Source organism: Micropterus salmoides, unplaced genomic scaffold (assembly GCF_014851395.1).
Source record: "Micropterus salmoides isolate LMB-PRFRI ecotype aquatic unplaced genomic scaffold, ASM1485139v1 Ms_hic_scaffold_22, whole genome shotgun sequence".
Classification (NCBI taxonomy): Eukaryota; Metazoa; Chordata; class Actinopteri; order Centrarchiformes; family Centrarchidae; genus Micropterus; species Micropterus salmoides.
Genome location: NW_024041373.1, coordinates 16,289,011 through 16,308,891, shown reverse-complemented (window position 1 = coordinate 16,308,891; position 19,881 = coordinate 16,289,011). Strand labels below are relative to the sequence as shown.

The following is a 19,881-nucleotide window of genomic DNA, read 5'->3' as shown; positions in this document are numbered from 1 at the left end:
TCAAGGAGCTCTTTGCTGCCCCCCCCACCACCTCTCCTCGTGGCCACCATCAGCACGGTCATCATGTGATAGGTCTATGGTAATTGATGGATTACCTTCAGTGCAAATATATACTTGTAAGGGAGAGCGTGTGTTTCAGGAGGAGAAAGTAGGGCTGGCGATTACATACAGAGCCTCTCATTCTGCCAGCGGGAAATGGAGAGCCATTATTTAACTGCACTATTTCCTCCTGAACATATTACCCTTTCCTCTCTCTGTCTCTCTTTCTCTCCCTCCATCCCCCACATATTGCCTGTCTTCTGGAAAACAGAATGGAGTGGGGATGGTACTCAGGGCCGAATGAGGACAGGGCGTCGAGGGCAAGCATATGCATTTCCTCACTCGGTCACACTCTATATAAACAAATGAGCCTATGCTTCCCTCGTTCTCCTGGTCTCTGACCCTATCAACTCGTCCAGGGAGCCCACCGCTGCCATTGCAGCTCTCCCTCTGCTCACTCATCAAGTCCTGAACAGTGAAAGTAAAAAAAAAAAAACATCCAGCCAGCATCCCAGGAACCTCCACTCTACTGCCACCCTCCCTTCCTCCCTTTACCCCGCCGCCAACAGCGGATGAGGGCTTTAGCTCCCATACAAATCTGTCATTCTAAATTTGCAGCAGATTATGTTCTCTCCTGGGCGAGCCAGCGGTGATATATGATATGCAAGGCCGCTATTGATTGCCTGATCCACCAGCAGAGGAGGGAGGTGAAATGAACTTGGAATGAACATCATGCCTCAACTCATTGTGCGTATAATACTCTACTTAATCCCACATTTTTCTGTGCTATGGAATTCAATTGATCAATCATGTTCCACTGATGGTACCATTTCAGGGGCGTTATTGCCATTCTGCTCGGCTGCTTGACCTTTTTTCAATGGCTGAGGCCAGAGGATGAACCCGACTCGCACCAAGAAATAGATCCATGGAGAGAATGGAATAGAGGACTGCAATTGAGTATGAGGGTGTGTGTGTGTGTGTGTTTCACTGTTTCACTGTTAAAACATATTGACTTTAGTTTTGTGTTACATTTGTGAAGGAATCCGTTTTTTCTCCTGCTATGTGTTTTTCCTACCATCAGTCAATTGTGTTTTTCCTACCATCAGTTAACCAAATATTTTAGCACAGACTTTCTTTCTTTTTCAAACAGCTCCCTTGGGTGGAGGGTTGAGGTTGCTGGTGGTGAAACAGCATTAGTGTTGCTGTAGAAACTCAATTGTTGTCTGTGCTACAGAAGAAAATGGAGTCATTAATTACCTCGTATCAGCTGGTCTGAGAAAAGAAGCAAGCTCGATCAATAGCAACTGTTTGTCATTCACTATGGAGGAGCGTGCTTGTACTCAGCACCCCCTCACACACTTAATCAGACCGTCTAAAGTGGCTGCAGAAGCACATAGATTCCCATCATAGGATACTTTTTGGTGCACTTTCTGTGATCTAAATGTATGAATCAAGTTCCACAATTAGGTTTTTAATTTAGGAACCTGCTAATGAATGACGGGCATTTTAACACAGTGGCTAATAATAAACAACAACTAAATTTATATCAACAACACTTTGTTGTTAAAGGTTTGTTTCTGCCAGTAATGGTTTAAAACAGGGAAACAGGCCAAAGCTTTCATCATGATCAGTTCAAACACACAATTTTTTCATCTCTAACTTCATTTATACATGTGAATATATTTCAAAAGTATGTGGTTAAAGAATTAATGATTTGGTCTTTAAATGGAAATACTAGTGAATGATTTATTTTTAAAAATCACCATTAGAGGTTCATGTTTGACATATATCATAAGATAGCAGCAATAAATCAGATTCATCCTTTGACAGTCAGCGTGTCAAGTGGAGTGTGAAGCCCGACTGTCAGATCGCGCGCACATTTGTGTGTGTGTGTGTGTGTGTGTGTGTGTGTGTGTGTGTCTCATTGACTGGCTTGTTTCATTTTCTCAGTGTTTCTTCAACCCCTTTGGGTGTCTCAGCAGGTTTTCTCTTATCACTCCCACAGCACCAGCTGACTGCGTCTCTTTGCTTTAACACCAAAGTGTGAGGAGACAAACTGAGATAAAAACAAGACTCTCCAACAGTGACATTCACACGACAACCCTGAAGCAATTTACTTTCTGGCAAATACTTTCTTTGATCAGGTTAAACAGACAGATGCTGTTTGACCTTGTTGTATCCCAAAGTTATATTTTTCATCATGATGTATTCAAACATTTTAAGTGGACTCTTGAGCTTTGTACCAAACTTAAAAACCCAAAGACAAACTCAACCAATGGGCAAAAAACTGCAATTGGCATCCATGTTCAAGAAAATCGTGATAAAAGGATCTTAAGGAAACTAATATTCACACTCATGTACTTTTAGCTATTTGTACACACGTGTACAGAGTTAACCAATGACAGTAGCTACAGTGAAATAGACAACAATGGCATCAAAAGCTGTTCTGTTTTGCTTTGGGGGGGATGTTAACATCCTGCGGTGGCATGGTGCCACTTTATGTCCTTCTTTCATCTCCCGTGTTCCTGTGATAAGATAACTCAGAGGAGAGTAGAGGTGGGTGCTTGTTTGAAAGGCAAATGAATTCCTACACACTGTCTCCGTAAATCAATGGCTCAGGGTTTCCCAGATCAGAGGCTGCGAGTCCTCTGCTGATAGGTGAAATGATGCTATCGCAAATTGTGGATCATTTGTTGATGTTTTTAAAAATGCAGTTATGCTTGAAAAAAAAGAGAGCATAAACAAACTGGTATACCCAGAGGGTGTACACTCCTCCCCTGTAAGCTAGCTATATTTATGAAACCTCTGAAGCGGAAAGGAGAGAGGTGGGTAGTGTGGGGGAGAGAGAGGGAGAGAGGCAGCAACACTGCCATGGCTGTTAAGATCCTGTTATGTTGTGGCGTGTTTAAGAGCTTTATTAATTCGATTTAGCATCACCAACCAGTGTACTGACTGTCAGCAGGCATAGCGACGCTTATTTGATATTTGCACTCACTGCCAGCCACTGAGGCTGCGTCCACAGTATTTTAAAGCACTCTAGTTATTTTATTTACTTTGTTTTAAATTCTCGGATAAAGTCCAATGCAGATAGTTAATAATAAGTAAATAAAAGTACATGACTATTTGAATACAATTTGTGAGTCTGACATTAATAAGAAGGTGGCTGTAGATCAGCAGGTAAGTTAACCTTTAATTGCAAGGTTGGTGGTTAGATTCCTGCCTGCTCCTGCCCACATGAGTGTGTTTGAGCAAAACACTGAACCTCCTGATGTGCGTTTGTGAGGGAAAAAACATTGATTTGGAATGTATTGATTTGGAATGTAGAGGTATATTTGCACACGGTGTGAAACACGCTGCAAAAATGTCTATTTTATAAAATAAAATATGCCAGTGCAGCAAGACTATTGCAATGTATTGTAGAAATAAGTTGTTAAATGAGTAGATTGCTGCACCAGAAACCAGAATTTTTTTTTAAAAAGTACTTAAAACACTTTGCATTGAAAACAAGTTTAAATAATCTTTGTTTTCACTTGTTTTAAGAAAATAAGTTATTCGGGACTCAATTGCAGGCAAAAAAATGACTTGATGAGAAGGAAGGGTATGTTTGCAGTAACTCCCTCCCTCTGTAGTATGACTCCATTCCCATCTCTTATTTTTCTTTGTCCTCCTCTGCTTTCATCTCTACCCTCCTCTGGACCAGTCTGTCGTTTAGCGTTGCCACCCCGTGTGGCGAGTATTTGTGGAAATGCAATTAACGTATCTCTTCTTTTTTCTAGCCTTTTCTTCCTCCTCAAGCTGAGTAATGCATCGCTCCATTAATTCTCGGCATCGCTGCCCGTAATTGACTTTTTCTCTGACATGATTCCTCTCCATTGAGTGAATTCCCTCTCCTTATATTTTTGTGACGGATCTAATTGTATATTGTTTACAACTATATCCGCCATGTTGTTGAATACAAATGGTTAACCCACAAGACTCACAAAGATGATGGGGGCCAGTAAGAGGAAAAATTAAATGTTGAAGCAAAAGAACGACAGAGGTAGAGCAGAGAAGGAGGAGGGGGACAAATGCAATGTCAACCCTTTTGTGTCCTTCTCTACTGTCAGGGCCCTAACAGCTTCTTGTCTCTATGTTACGCTCTGTGGCCCGTCTCAAACCTGGGCTTTTCTCTCTCACACACACCCCATCACGGCCATCATGGTACTCATGATTCCATTTATTTCTGTCTCGCTCTGGAATGCATTTATTTTCTAAAGTGATCCTCTATTGACTCATTGTCATGGACTGGCTTGACTAGCCAACCAGTGTAGGCCCAGGTTCAAATCTATACACCAACTGATTTAAACTCCGCAAATGGTTCATATGTGCTAAAAGATACACATCGGACAATCTCGAAAAAGGGCCAAATATCACATTTGAACAAATCAAAACGGGGACTATTCATTTTTTTCTTTAGCTATTGAACAAGCTTGATATGACGATGGCTGCCGCGTGCTTTTGTGCCATGAATGAACAACCTGCTAGACCATATTTTTTTCCTCCCCACTCACACACTCATCAGCTCCTTCTACACTCATCCCACACCCACGCTACAATCACAAGTTATGACCTTTGCTTTCTCCATCTAATTTATCACTGTAGCTCCCTACTGCCTGTCCTCCCCAGAGCTCCACTGGGCTCCATCCAGTACGTGGTAAGCCAGCAATGAGAGAAACATACAGTTGGGTCACATTAACCTGACCGCATCCAGCAGCAAGTTCAGGAGTAACCTGTCACTATGTGCAAGACTAGGAAAACACTGAATTAATAAAACTGCAGCTGTAATAAAAACAGATTTTCCTTTAAAAAGACAAAAAATTAGAGCAGATATGTCTCTATCTCTAAGAAACGATTGAAAGGCCCAAACTTTTCAAAAGAGAGCATGGACTTCCAGCACTAGAATACACATTTGACAGTCACACAGCAGTTGTCACCCAATCCTCTCTGCCTTTTCTTGGCTTCCACTTCCACCATAGGTTTAAATGACTGAGTGAGAGCATGCTGTACAACAGGCTAATTTCCCCACTTCACTATTAATGCATTTGGCAGGAACAACATTCCATTTCCTGTAATGAGATACACAAATAAATCTGGCTATGGATAGATTCAGAGTGGGGTGGTGGAGGTGATGGTGGAGGGAGGAGAAGGAGGAGGTGGAGGAGGATGGAGGGATGTTGTGGGGGGCAAAGGAGGGGGCGCATTGAGACGCATTCTCCCAGCACTGGCATAATTGGTATCGCTGCTTGCAGACATGCAAACCAATCTCTCCACAGATAGGGCTGAGACTCTCTCTTTTCCCCCCTTAAGGCTATTTCTTTTGTCTTTTCGATAGCTTGCACATCCAAGATAGAGGGAGGGAGGGTGGGGGGAGATGTTAATTTGTGAATTAATAGCTTTTCTCTGCAGAATTGCAAATTCTTCTAAATGTCACTATGTTCACTGTGTGAGGAGCATCCGAAGCCACAGAGTTACACACAGACACACTTAACACACACATGTCCATGCAAAGGTGTATACGTACACATGCACAAAACCTAATACTAATCCTTGGTCAACTCTCACTTAGGCTCACTTAGACCTCCTTCTTTCCTCCTCCCCTCATAATCCCACCTTTTGCCCATCATTCCCTTGCTCCTCTGTCTCTTGTTTTCCTCCTCCCATCTTCACTTGAAGCTGTCCAGTGTAACATGCTACTTTTAATTTGCAATAACACGTGACAAGGACAGATTAATGGCTCTTATGGCACCTATGTCCCTGAAGCTCATCTTACGCGGACCCGGTGTACATAACGAGTGTCACACTACATTATCTCTACAGCCCTCCAGTAATGGGGACCTTTTTCTTCCTGAAAGGGCAACTGCTGACTTCAACCACACTGGGATCACACCGTCACAACACCAGCGGTAGGACCATGCAATGCATTTTCATGTTCACCACGGTCAAATTATCCCAATTTAGACACCAACATGTGATGCTTCAAATCTTTCATTGGTTTACAGACATGCAACAAAGTCAGGTGAGTCATTTGCAGAATATTCTCAACAACAGAAAACCCAGCTGCACTAGGTCTCCCTTCATTTTTTAATGTATTTATTCACTTACCTATGTACTCATTTATGTATTTACTGAGTTGTCTGACAGGTAATATGTAACATTTTAGCAGATAACTTTCTGCTGTGACATAGTTTTGGCTAGCTCAGGTAGATGATCCGCCTGTAGCTGAGACCACCCCTATAGCTTTGTTTTTTAAATTAACAAGAACGCTGAAACTATTTTTAAAAATGACCATGAATAACCAAACACAAGAGCTGTAGAGGGTTTCTTGACATTGCAGGTAAAATTTTGAATTATTAAAAAAATATATATATTTTAGGTTACACTAAACTGCATCTTGTTGTCAAAAATCCGCAGTTATCTTTGCCTGATAACAATTCTAAATAAGTTACACTATGCATTACTGTATATTGAACTGCATGCCATTACATGGAAAATAGGATTTTCCACAGTCACTTTAGCTTCATTTCTTTTAATTTCTCGGGAGATTATTTATTGGAAAAATCTTCCCCGCCCCGTTCTCACAAGCTGAAAGAGCAAAACACAGTAACTGAAAGGAAAGTGTTGTGATCTGATTGACCAAAGCAAAAAAGAAGGTTGTCTAACTTCACACTTACAATGTCCTATTTTCCTTCCATCCAAGTGGTTGCCACTCCAGAGAACTAAAGAGACAGAAACATAAAAGAAGGAAGTGGCCTGTTTTGATGAGTGCTCTTTGATATCATTTTCAACCACATCATACCTTCAGCCACCTCAAAGTCGTACCACAGAATCACAAATGTACGCACACACGCACACACGCACACACGCACACACGCACACATGCACACACGCACACAAACACGCAGGCACATGCGCAGCCCCCTCCCTGCCTCCACCGGTCTGTTCCTACACCTGTTCAGGCCTCCACCAGGGACATGTTAATTCATAGGCATTAAAAAAGCCAATTGTTTGCAAAACCGATAATCTATTAGCCCTGAGGCGGTGTGTGTCCACTCTCTTGCCTTGCCTAGGAATGAAAATTTCTGGCTTGGACCGGATAGGCTTCCACTTAATCTTTGAGCGTATCTAGGTCTTTTTTTCTTGCCAGTCCCCTGGTGTTAGTCTAGTATACAGTCTCACAAAAAGACTTTATTATTGAATGTTTTAATGCTGTTCAGCACCACAGAAAAAAATCTAATTAAGTCAAAAATGTATTTATGTATCTAAAAGGTGCAGAATATTAAATGACTGGTAGTTAACTGATTGTATCAAGGCAGAGAATCGCAACAGAGCTTATGTTTCTGCCTTTTGTTACGTTATAGAAATGAAAGCTAGTAGCAGCAGCATTGATACCTTGCCAAGGGGGATTAGAGTTGTATGACAGCTATATGGGATATCTGCAGTACATCTGAGCATTGTATAAAATTGAGATGCAGCTCTGGAGGCGTATGGTAAAACGTTAGGGCATCAAAAAGCTGATTGAATCACAACACTCTCTCAACACTCACCCTGCCTTGATATACAACATAACAAGTCACTGGAGACAGCACACAGAAACGCACTTGGCTGCAGCGCTGTCATAAATGCCATCTTCTTCACACACAGGGAAAAAAAATAGGAAACGAGTGATGGAGAGAATTAAAAGGATGGAAAACAAAGGGATCTTGTGTCTCCCTTACCATCGTCTCGTTTCCTCTTCTCGCCGTTGGAGCGGGGGATACCCAGAATGCCGTTGATGGAGTAGGATCCTACGGGATCGTTGGAGGCGCTGGTCACAGGGGGCGAGGCTGTGCTGGGCACTGATGGAGAAAGCTGAGTTATTGTGTGTGTGTGTATGTACAATATATGTGTGTGTGCCTGACACATTTGTGTGTTTATTCCGGTGCATGTTGGTTAGTATGTGAAAATGCATGTGTTCATATTTAGGTGTTTTCTTTCTGTTTCAGAAACCCTGCTTGGCTCATTTGACTGTGCTGTAATCTGTGTGTAGCCTCATTCACACTCACCTATGGTGTGGCCGGGCGTAGAGAGTGGCGTAACAGATCCGTCAGGGGACGGGTGGAAAGGCTGCTGGACTTTGGTGCGAATAATCCTGGTAAAGTGAACAACAGACACGGATCAATCAATACTGCTTCCAGAGCATGGAGATTTCACACCAGCCCTGCCGCCCTGGGACACTTAAACATGGCACATCAGGTCCACTTACGCCTGTGCATGTACAAGTGCTCCATCGTTTGGGATGCTTGTATCCTCATATTCAGGCCCCTGTCACAAATAGCCAATCTCAGGGCTTTAGGGGCAATCTCTCTGCTCCTGTGTGAGGCTGAATAGGGGATGCCCCCTGAGATTGTGGATTCAATCTAGCTGGATTCTGAGGTTAGAAATATGATAAAGTCCCCATACCAGTAAGATGTGATGTGGCGGGAAAGTCTTCATTGCACTTTGGTCTGAATGATCTTGCAAACAAAGCATGAAATCACATCAATTCACCTCAATGATCGGCTTCACTGGCTCTACCTGGCCAACTCTAATAATCTCCCTCTCCTGCTCCCCACTCCCTCTTTTCTCCTCGCTCACTCTTTCTCTCTCCATCTCTCAAACCTGATCTTTCACTCCTCTCTCCGCCAACCTCATCCCCTTTTCTCATTTCTTTTCTGCTGTCCAATGTGCTCTCTCTTTTACTGTACTTTACAATATCTCTCTTTCAAACCCGTCGTCTCTTTCTTTCCTCCTTTCACTCTTCTCTAATTCATTCCTTTATTCCTCCCTCTATTCTCTGTACCCTCTCTGGTGTCTGTTATAGTTTTTGGTGTTTTTGTTGCTCAGTGCAGCACACAAAAATCCTCTGAGCTCACTGAGGATCAGAACCCATTGATTGGGACTCCGGGAAAGGAAAGTTGACGACGAATGGCAGCGAGGAACAGTGAATGCAAATGGTGATCTATAAATATATGTGACAGGAAAGCAATAGAGTCTCATTGGCCCAACCTGAGACCACTGCCACATCCAATGTTAATCTGTTGTGCACAAATAAATAAGTAAAGAATTAAAAAGTGTCACAATAATCTGAAAACTTGATGATGACAAAAATTAGAGGCCTTAGAGATAATGTTACATTTGTAAATTTGAAGATTTTTGTAATTCCTTTTTTTGCAAAACAGAAAGGTACAGTGGGATTTACATAAGCTCAGCTTTAGCTCTTATGGGACATGATCGCATTTCATTAAACCATGACTACGGTAATCTTTTGATTGACCGACAAACATGAGATCATTGAATAATAGGGAGCGTTGTGTACCGACAGAAATCCCACATGGAATTCCTCTCACTGGAGAAGTGCACCAAAATCAGACTTTTACAGACTGCAGATGAGGTGAACGACGTTCACATGTGCATGCAGCATCCAGCAATAAGCTATCAGTTCTAAATCAGGCAGCTGTGGGGTTAACTTCCTCAGGGGCAAAAATGTACATCAGACTCTTTTCATTCCCCTCACTATTTCATGTGTCCTCCATACTCTCTCCTTCAGGCAGGGCAACAAAGGCTAGTAGCCTCCTCCAGAAAACACACATCAATATTTTATTTGAATTTCTAACATCTTGCCACAACAGTTATCTGACCTCATGACTGGAGGGAGCCTCATAAATTCAAGGACTTTGTTTCAAGTCTATGTTGTTGATATTGAATAAGCAATTTGGATGGGTGAATTAACGACTTTGTGTGTTTGGGTGTTAATATATATATATATATAGAAAGATTAAAATGTGGATCAATATGAATGAAAGGACCTTATGGGTTCGTCCACTGGGCATGGTGCAGCGGGTGGAAACTCCTCTCTGCGGCAACAAAACAAAGTGCAACCCAGTCTCTGTGTAATCTTTAATAATTCATGCAGGAAAAATGTGTTTAAAGCCAGGACATCCTTTTTAGTCTTTAGTCAACAGAGCAGAGGTCAGCCATATAACCACAGAGACCACCAGGGGTCCACTGTCTCTTTCTGTCCCTCTGTCTGCCTCTTAAACTTCTCTTCCTCCTCCACATATTTCCCAACCCTCTCTTTAAGACCAACAGTAAGAAACAAAAAACAACGTTAGCCATTTAAAAAAGCCTGTAGTGTGGAAATTATTACTAGAGTTAAGGTTAGATTTTCTAAACATGTCACAATACCCCTGTGCACTTTTTGTGCTGTAATATAAATATTAATTAACCTTTCTTCAATGCTAATATACATTTTGGGGAATACAAAATCAAGAGTTAGTATTGTTAAGGCCTGATTTGTGAGGTCATGCTTTGTGGGCTGGGGGGGAAATGCTGTTTTGTGCATTTCCGCAAGTTCTGATGTTAATTATTAATGTGCAGGACAACTTAGTTTCAAAGGATACACTTTCTCCTAATAGTGCTGTTCCACACAGATCAAACCAAGCAGGTTATCATAAATGTTTTCTAACCGTAAAACATAAAACATTGCCTCCACAGACCACTGAATACATTTTACATGGCTTTATGAACAACAGGTGAAAACAGAGAATCGCACCAAAATACCTGTTGAAACCATCTCCCATGGCAGCCTGCTTTTTTAATAATTCTCTCTCTATTTTTTTTTTTACTAAAGATTCAGCCATGTCCTGCATTTAGCTGGATGTGTTATGAGACTCTCTTCAGCTCATTAAAATGTAATGCCGATGACCAGCTCTCTGGAACAGTGCCTCCTAACCAAAGTTCATCACTGGCAGGCACCATGGGACTTTTTTCACTTTGCACACATGCACTGGGGCTTTTCACCAGCGTCCTCTGTCTAAAGATACTTTGTCCACTGCTGTCCCGCTTCAAGAGGAAAGATGAAGGTGTAGGGTGTCTGCTGCTTTACCTGATTCAGTGGAACAGAAACTCTTTCATAGTCCATTTACCCATAAATCAACACTGTTTTAGGACGGTAATTTTATTTTCTAAATGTATTTTACTTACATTGCAATTAAAACTAATAACAATAATGAAACTAATAATGTGTGATCAAAACCGGAATAACTTAGAATTGTCAAACCACACTGTTACCCTAAATGTGTGATCTGTTGTTGCTCCACGTTCACCTCGGTGTTGGAAAACAGAGCAATTGCTTGGCAATAAAGAGGCTGCTGCCGCCTCTGTCGCAGTGTGGTCCGCGTACTGAATGACTTTGTTGGGTATTTCCCTCCGCCTCTGGATCTGGTTACGCGGTATTGATCGGTTTTTATCGAGACAGATGTGATTCTTCGTGGCCCCAGCCTCAGCTCCCGTGCTGGCTGTGTCGTGGAGGGCCGCACAGGGGATTGAATTGCACTTGTGAGACCACCCCGGATAGGCTTGGCTGGAACTGACTCTAGTTCTGCCTTGTAGGTCAAGATAAAATGGCTATCTGCCTATTTCAGAGCTGATTTGGCCCATTTAGGCACGGTGTTTTTCACATCTGAATTTCCTTTTGTGTTTTGGCTCATTCAAATATTTTCTCTTAGGCTATATGTGTGCACACATTTACAAAGAAATGTAAAAATAGCTTTGTTTCAGAAAGAATTTACGGGCAATAGGAAAATTCGGCATTTTAAAAGAAATAATTAAGTAAATTTGAAGACTGTTTTCCACATACCTGTTGATGGATGAAACGCTGGGGACAGTGTCGTTGTCGCAGACGGCCTCAGCCAGTAGTCTGTCCCTTATCTCCCAAGCGAACATGGTTGGATTCTGGCGCTTATATTCAGCAATTTTATCCACCACTTTCGGCGTTGCAACCTTTGGTTTGGAGCCACCAATGACTCCGGGTTTAATACTGCCGGTTTCATAGTACCTGCATGGGGACAGAGTGCGTGTTGCTGAATGGATCCCTCCTTACAGCAATTCAACAATCCAGTCAGTCGTCTGATTGATGGGAAAAGTGGCTTAAAAATAATTTGTGTGGAAACAAATCTCCGCCGACCTTCTGCAGTTACATGTGAAAAAAAAAAATTACCTACAAACATGATGTCGGCTTTAATCTATTAATTTGTCTGGAAGTGTGCTGTTACATGGCACTGAGTGTCAGCTGGAAGGTGTACGGAGCGTATTTTCAACGAAAAGCAGTGTAATTAAAATCACACAATATAAGCAGTGAGACGGACAGAACAAAGGACAGTTTAGCTGTAAAAGCACAGTTTAGACCTCATTTCCAGTCTCCATGAGCTTACAGTAGCATGCACGACATGCCACCATGACCTATTGGTAAATGTTGGTGACAAACATTCAGTGTGTGTGAAATGAAATACCTCTGAAATGCCTTCTGATAGCTGAAAAAAATATATTTCAAAATATTATCTCACAGCATTTGTGCTCTGAAGAAAAATGATGTAGACCTAATTTCTCAGGCTTAAAGTGGACTTTACACTGATGAAAAAATATAGGACCGTAAAGTATGTATTTATGGTATTTTTCTGATGGGATTATGAAAGCCAAATGTGAGTTTATAGTGGCCGTGGATGTGGTGTTTTTCTTAATCTGCGAGTAATCTTCCAATTTGTGTCTCTAGACTTGAAAAGTCAGTTTTCAAGTGACCTCTTGGTACTTTTTACACTTTCTTTATCACCTATAGTCGCCTATAATATTAATACAGCCTCATTTTCCTCTGGGTTATTTTTTTATCCTTAATGCTTAGCTGTGAACTCCTAAAATTTATTTCATGATTATGATGCTTTTCTCTTGCAAGGCTGAAGGTGATGGATAAAAAATCTCGGACGCAGAACTGCTGTGTTCAAGCGGGAAAAAAGAGAGAAGGAAAGAAAAAAATGGCCTGCCTATATAACCGATGACTGAGGCTGAAATAGAGCTGGGTGCGCATATCCGAGCTATAGAAGATTGATGTTTGACACACATAGGGCTCAGTTAGTAGTGGATCCCCCCTTTTACCTGCCGAGGATTTTGCTGACACAGCCGTGACTGACCCGTAGCTGTCTGGAGATGTCGCAGGGCCGGACGCCCTGGTGGGCCAACTCCACGATCCGCTGCCTCACCACGTCCGGGAGGGGTCTGCCGTTTACAAACACCCCGCCAAGCTGGTTCACACCGCCGTGCCCTGCGTGGGACACAACAGCAGCACAGGGGAGCATAACATTACATACCTGCAGACGACACGGTTTCTCTTCATGTGGATTCGTTTTGGCTTTTCTTTTCTTTTCTTTTCTGCAGGGTTATAATCTACGCATTTACCTTCTATTTTCAGTCTAAAAGCTCAAATCACATTACTGTTACACACACACACACACACACACACACACACACACACACACACACACACACACACACACACACACACACACACAATGTATAGCCTACACTCACAAGCACACACATTTTAATTTAAGCCAATAGTCTTTGTTGCTGCATGAATTCTGAAATCTATTTGATCAGTAGTGGAATTTTAAATAATAGGCTAATAATAATAATAATAATAATAATAATAATAATAATAATAATAATAATAGGCCTATAATGATATGAATTGTTGGGTTAAACATGATAGAAATTGTAGCGGTCTGATAGCAAAATTCAAGTAGGATTGCTGCAGTGTTGCTTTCTAATAGGATTTAAAAAATAAAATAAACAAAATTAAAAAAAATTAAGTATAAAAATAAAAACACTTCACTTGCTCTTTTGATACCCCAAAATAAAAATAAGACTCCTCTCTCCCTGTAACATTGGCCTAGTTAGACAATATTTTCCAAGAGCATCTGCACTGCAGCTTAACACATGTCGCAGATATTATGTTTCACCCTGTTTAATTTTCCTTGCACAATTATTGTAAATAATTAAAATGAGCTTTGATAACTCATATTACAAACGCGGATGGTGCGAATGAGGAGGAATCAATAATTTACACACAGTCCGGGTCTTCTTTACCCATATCGTATGGAGCAAAACATGAAGGAAATAAACAGTTAGCTTCATTTTTTTTTACCCTCAGTTTGTTTTTTATTCTGAACCACCTAAATCTAAAGTAAGAGGTGGTAAATAAAGAAACATGGTTACATCCATTTACACACAGCGTGCTCTTGTCTCTCGAAAGTGACAGTCATTTCACAGGTAATAAAAGCTTTGTATTTAAATTGGGGCGTTTCTATTTTGTCACTAAAAAGTAATTGTTGTTCAAACCAGCCGGCATTTATTCTATTTGATTAACCTCTGAGTCAGTTTTACACAGCTAACTCCCAAGAAAAATAAAAAAATAAAAACAAAATTCTTCAGTGACCCATGTGCTCTTAAAAATAACTCCAGAAATGTTCCTGTTTAAAAACATTTTAGCAGCCATTTATCATTGTTTTCTCTGGTGTCTCATTCTCGTTTCTATTATTACCTAAATTAATGCAAGTAAATCTATTTTCATATGACTCTTCTGGCAAAACTTTGCCAATGTTTTTTAAGTAATGTATTATGTCTTGAAAAAATAACTAAAGACACTAACATGTTTAATACTTGAGAGAGAGCTGTGCTTCATCTTCAGTAGCCTACAGTAATTAAACGGTGGCAAATAACGAGCCTTAGTGGGCTTAAAATGAAAAATAACATAGGCCTATAAGAGCACGTTTCAAAAATGTCCAACTGCGTGTTTTATATGAAAATTAAACCGCTGTTTTTGCAAACAACTTCGATGTAATTTGTGCAGTAATTAAAGTTAAAACACAGACATATTGTTGTATATAAACTTATTCAGTATACTCACGGTGCATCGCCGAGAAGGGGTCCGCTTTGCAGTGAATATCCATTGGATAGCAAAGGAAAGAAAGGTAATCGACTGAGGTCGCCGTTTCGCCTCTGTGATGCAGCTTTATAGGTAAAAAAAAAACAAACAAAAACAAGGACTTAGATTTTGGGGTAAAACAGTCCCTGTCGGAAGAGTCCGCAGGCTGCAGCAGCGCACAACTTCTTGGTTGCGATGCTAAGTTTTCCTTCTGTTCGAGTCTAAACTCAAAAGTCTGCTGAAGGGCTGTCAGGTGCAGAGCATGACCCACGCGTGTGCAGAGCGCACCAGTCGCAGCAACATTGACTCAAACCGGGTCACTGTTTGTGTTTAAAGGACATCATGAGGAAAAACAAAGGAGTAGCTGAGTGTCCTCGGGTCCGCTCGGAAAAATCCCACTCCTCTGACGGCGTGGAGGAACCGGCGGGCTCTGTGGTTTAATCAGATAGGGGCGGAGATGACAACAACATGGACACGGCGAAGTACAGAGCGGTGTGTCCCCCTCTCCTCCAGAATGGGCTGTGCCTGAACGAAGCTTTGGGCTGAGAATGAAAACCCTCTCCTTGTGTGTCTGTTTCTAAAAGCTGCAGTCCCACAGATCACCCCCCCCCCCCCCCCCCCGCCCCATTCCTCCCCTCCCTCCCTCTCCTACCTCCATCCCACAGATCCCTCGCATAGAGATGGATGACTTGTCAGACAAAGGCAATAGATTCCAACACTTTGTGATTCGCCCAAGTAAAAAACCTGCAGCTCAAATGAGGAGGTCCCTGCATCCGACAGCCAGGAAGGGGAGGGAGACGAAATGGGAAATGATGAGACTTTGGGGTGAAGAATCAAGGAAATTAAAGGCAGGGGGTAGAAGAGAGGTAAAGCACTGTCAGGCTGGTGTGTGTTGTTTAAAGCGACGCTTCTCAAATGTTTTCATATGAAGGAGAACTCCCAGCAGAAACACATGATGGCACTGAGACTCAGGAATGGCCACATGGGAAGATTATTGTTGTTGGCACCACAGCCTAAAACATTTGAAACAATCATAATTCTACATTTTCTTGTAGATTAAATAATAAAATCGAACTACTTCCCGTTGTGCTGCGGACCTCTGGAAGCTCCTAAACATCTCTGGTGGCCCAGCGTTGTGAGGCTCGGGTTCAAAGTCTTAAAATCTCCATAAACAATGCAAATATGAAACAAAATTAAGATACGTTTTTGCAATAAACTCTTTTCTGTTTTGGAAAATGGTATGTGTTTTTGTCACCCCAAGCTTCTCCTTGCTTTGTCCAGCTTCCTGTTCTTAAATCAATCAGGGAAACAAAGAAATGCAAAAGTCTTTGCATGTTGCATTTATCAGGTTCGATGCAAAAAAAAAACAACAATTTACTAAAAAGCTGCCGTGCTTCATGTCCTGGCTGTAGCTGTGTGTGGTGAGGTGTGCAAGGTGAGCTCGCAACCTGCAGAGGCAGAGTCAGTCAGTAGGCCATCATCACCATCCCCGTCCACTCACCGCCCGTGTGCCGCATCGCTCTGTAGATGGCGCTCATACAGTAGGTTGCACAGGCCGCTGTGCTCACGCGGGCGGGCATGCATGCAGGTAGAATGATGCTGTCGGGGCTGGCTGGGTCAAAGGTTGAGGCTGTAGCTGAATTCTGCACTCTTAATCTCTTCCGGTAGAACTCAACCCAAAAGGAAACAGAGAGAAAAACATTCAAAATTAAAATTTCTTTGCAGGCTAATTTTTTTAAAGTTGCCATTCACTGTAATGGTATGTGGCGTGATAACATTAACTTCCGCATGACTGACATAAAGTAGCTGCGTTTTTTTCCAGTATTATAGTCTCAGAATTATTTCTATGTAGGCCTACTGATGATTTTAGCACAGTGTGTGTGTGTGTGTGTGTGTGTGTGTACAGTGTGGAGTGTTTTACTGTGGCAGTTAGAAGTTATCTAGCGTAATGTATAAAACTGTAATCTCCTTTAATTTAGGCCTATTGGATTTATGTATTTGTTGTTGGAAAACAGCAAACAGAATATAATAATAATAATAATAATAATAATAATAATAATAATAATCTGTTATTAACAGGCACTGTGGACTGTATTGTGTCCAGCTGCCCTGTGGACAAGTTTGAGGACGATTCCTCTTTTTGTTTCTGCTTTTTTTAGGGAGGGAGCTTCTGGTACAATATGTAGCACCATGGGCTGTAATTTCACACGTCAGTGCACTTTTGCCCTAAAGCTGCTGCTATTTCCCCCACAACACCCCGATTTGCCCCCCGTACCTCTCTGCACTGCAACGCTGACGTCCCCGTGTCACAGAACTAGAGAAAAACAAACGGCATGATAATTAAGAAACTGTTGGTCCTGACTTCACCCCTTTAAAAAAACCCAGCCACCAAGGACCTAATGCGATTATTGTTTTCGATTTTTGTGCCTGCATTATACAATGAAGAGCCTCGGTACAGTTATCACACAGTGGAACAGTTGATTTTAATATATTTCAGACACTTAAAATAATTACAAAAACGTTCCAGCTTTCTACACAGTGTCTTTTTTTAATTGCTATCAGCAGAGGTAAAATTCTAGGCTTGTGTTCTGACTCATGTTTCCTTAAAAAATACACTATTATCATTATTAAGTGATAAAAAGTTACTAATAATTTTAATACTAACTCTGCTGTTATTGGTATTTTAATAATAACAACATTGAAGTGGAAAGGCAGAGGAGACAGAGAGGGGGGCGGGGGTTGGGGACAAATCCTTTTCTTCCGTTGTTTTAAACATATGGCCTGTAAAGCGCGTCCACGTCAACAATCGATATTTCTGTTTTTAATCTTCCTGTTGTGTCTCTACTGCGTGTCTGAGACTATGCAGGGGTTCCCAAACGCTTTCACGTCAGGGACCTTAGATCACCTACCTTCACTAAATAAAAAATAATTGGAGATTTATCTAATCTGAATGTAAATATATGTATGTAGACGTGAAATTTGAAATTTAGTAGAAGTTCAGAAGTTTTCATTTTTAATAGCGACTAGGCATATATTTGAAGACCCCTACTTTCCCTAGACCCCAGCATGGGAGCCACTGCTCCAGCTGCACAAGTTCAGAGTTTGACTTTGTGTGCGTAAAGCTTGTTAACTGAAGTTTAGTCACGTACAAACATTTGTAAAAAACGTTGGATTATTGATGAGTCATTTTAATGATTAATTGATTTATCTTCATTAGTGTGAGCCCTTTAAAATGTAAGCAGCATCTGTAGCCTACTATTCAGATGCACAGAAGTCATTGAGGACACCCAGGTGTCAGTGAAGTAAACACTAAGAAAGCTCACCTACTGTGTGCGATGCATCTAATACTTTCTCTCGCAGCTCTTACATGTGATATATTTAACTGATCATTTTACAAAACTATCAACACATATAGGCTTATATGTAATTCCTTTAGATATATATTGTTCCCTATTAGCCAAAACATCCTCCTTATATCGGGAGTCACTTGTAATAACCCACAATGATTTGGTGTCTCCTGACACCCAAAGCCATATGGGTAGTGTATGCCAAACTGCAGGATATCAGCTGCGTCCTTACATTGCTTATTCATGTGCTTTATAACGGGAGCAGATGGATATCAATTTGACTCTATCCTCGACACCATCACAGATTGATTTTGTACTTGCTTTTAATTTTGCCATAATTAATTAGATCATTACAACTGTTTTCCATTGATCTTTTCATCTAAATCCAAAATTGGGGGGTGAATTAGATTGTGATCTATGTTTTCAATTACAGCCACCAGCATATAGGTGATGTTAATAGGTTATTAAGCAATTATTTGCAACAGTAATAATAATAATAATAATAATAATAATTATAACAATAATAATAATACACCACATCAAAATATACTTTCTCGATCCTAATTATTGACATTAAACAATAACAAAAAAAGCAGTGTAAATACAAGAAGTTATTGCACAATAGAAAAAGAAAGGAAAAAGGAAAAGCACACTATGCTTTGTTTGATCTTTCAAAAAATAAAAATAAAATAAAACTCCAGACAGGCTATATAAGCAGGGAGATGCAGCCTCCTCACAGTTTTGTCCCACGCAGTGCAACCAACATACCTGCAAACAAACGCTGACATTAGTATGAGGCAGAGGGAGAGATCCTTACCTGATCGACCAGCGCTGTGAGGCATGGCTCTCCCTTGTCTAATGGTGCGTCTCCCCGATGCAGCCCAATAGATCTGTCCGGCCTCCTGCGCTCCCTCCCCGGCTGGACGTGGTGCCTCTCCCTGCTGGTTGTCAGAATCTTTGACCGATCATCCAAAACTAAACGGTTTGGGCGACAACAAAAAGCGGAAGCAACCCTGCTCCAATGAACTAGGAATTGATAAAGAAAAAGAAATCAAAGAACACAGAGCGTTGCAGGTGCTGAATTAAAAGGAACTGTAAAACTTGCCTATATTGGTGTTTAAAACGGGATTTTAGTAAGAAAACCGATGGAGCTCCCAGTGTTTGACACACAACGGTGGACTTACATTTAAAATATATATATATCTGGCACTCACTGGTATGTATTATATTTATTTTTCAAACTTGGAATCGTATAGCTTACATATTATTTTCTTTAAAAACATTTAAAGTGTATTTATGGGAAATGTGGTGGTTTGGTTTGTGGTTGGGTATAGCTTTGTCAGTCTGTTCAGTGTTCAGCTTAAACTCAGTGTGAAATTATTAAAATGTTGTGAAATTATTTATGACAATTTCTGCAACAGACGTAATGCATGAATGGAAATTATTAGCAGACGGATGTCATGAAGTTTAGATGCCCCAAAACGTCCCATCCTCCTGAACACTGACTTTGGCAGGAAAAAAAATCGATACAAAGATATAGCAAAACGTGATTAATTTATTAGTAATGTTCACTAAGCTATGACATGTTCCTGTGCAGGTTTATAACAACACTGCTGGTAAAGGTTTACACATTTACAATGAGTCTCTCTCTCTTTCACACACACACACACACACACACACACA

General features: G+C 41.1%; 1 protein-coding gene across 13 annotated transcripts in view; it reads right to left on the bottom strand.

The window, feature by feature from the left end:
• The window catches only part of pax2a (paired box 2a), a 29,390-nt gene extending 14,017 nt beyond the window's left edge, over positions 1-15,373 (bottom strand). Inside the window, exons 1-6 of one of the 13 annotated variants that reach the window (XM_038737805.1) lie at positions 14,834-15,372; positions 13,024-13,201; positions 11,735-11,932; positions 8,121-8,206; positions 7,794-7,913; positions 6,750-6,794 (exon numbers count right to left, since the gene is read on the bottom strand). In XM_038737805.1, the coding sequence (XP_038593733.1) occupies positions 6,750-6,794; positions 7,794-7,913; positions 8,121-8,206; positions 11,735-11,932; positions 13,024-13,201; positions 14,834-14,876 (670 nt within the window). In that variant the 5' untranslated portion in view covers positions 14,877-15,372. Of the gene's footprint in view, positions 1-6,749; positions 6,795-7,793; positions 7,914-8,120; positions 8,207-11,734; positions 11,933-13,023; positions 13,202-14,833 lie in introns of all 13 variants that reach the window. The other 12 variants (XM_038737806.1, XM_038737807.1, XM_038737810.1 and 9 more) reach the window with 12 other exon arrangements.
• Positions 15,374-19,881: the final 4,508 nt, after the last annotated feature.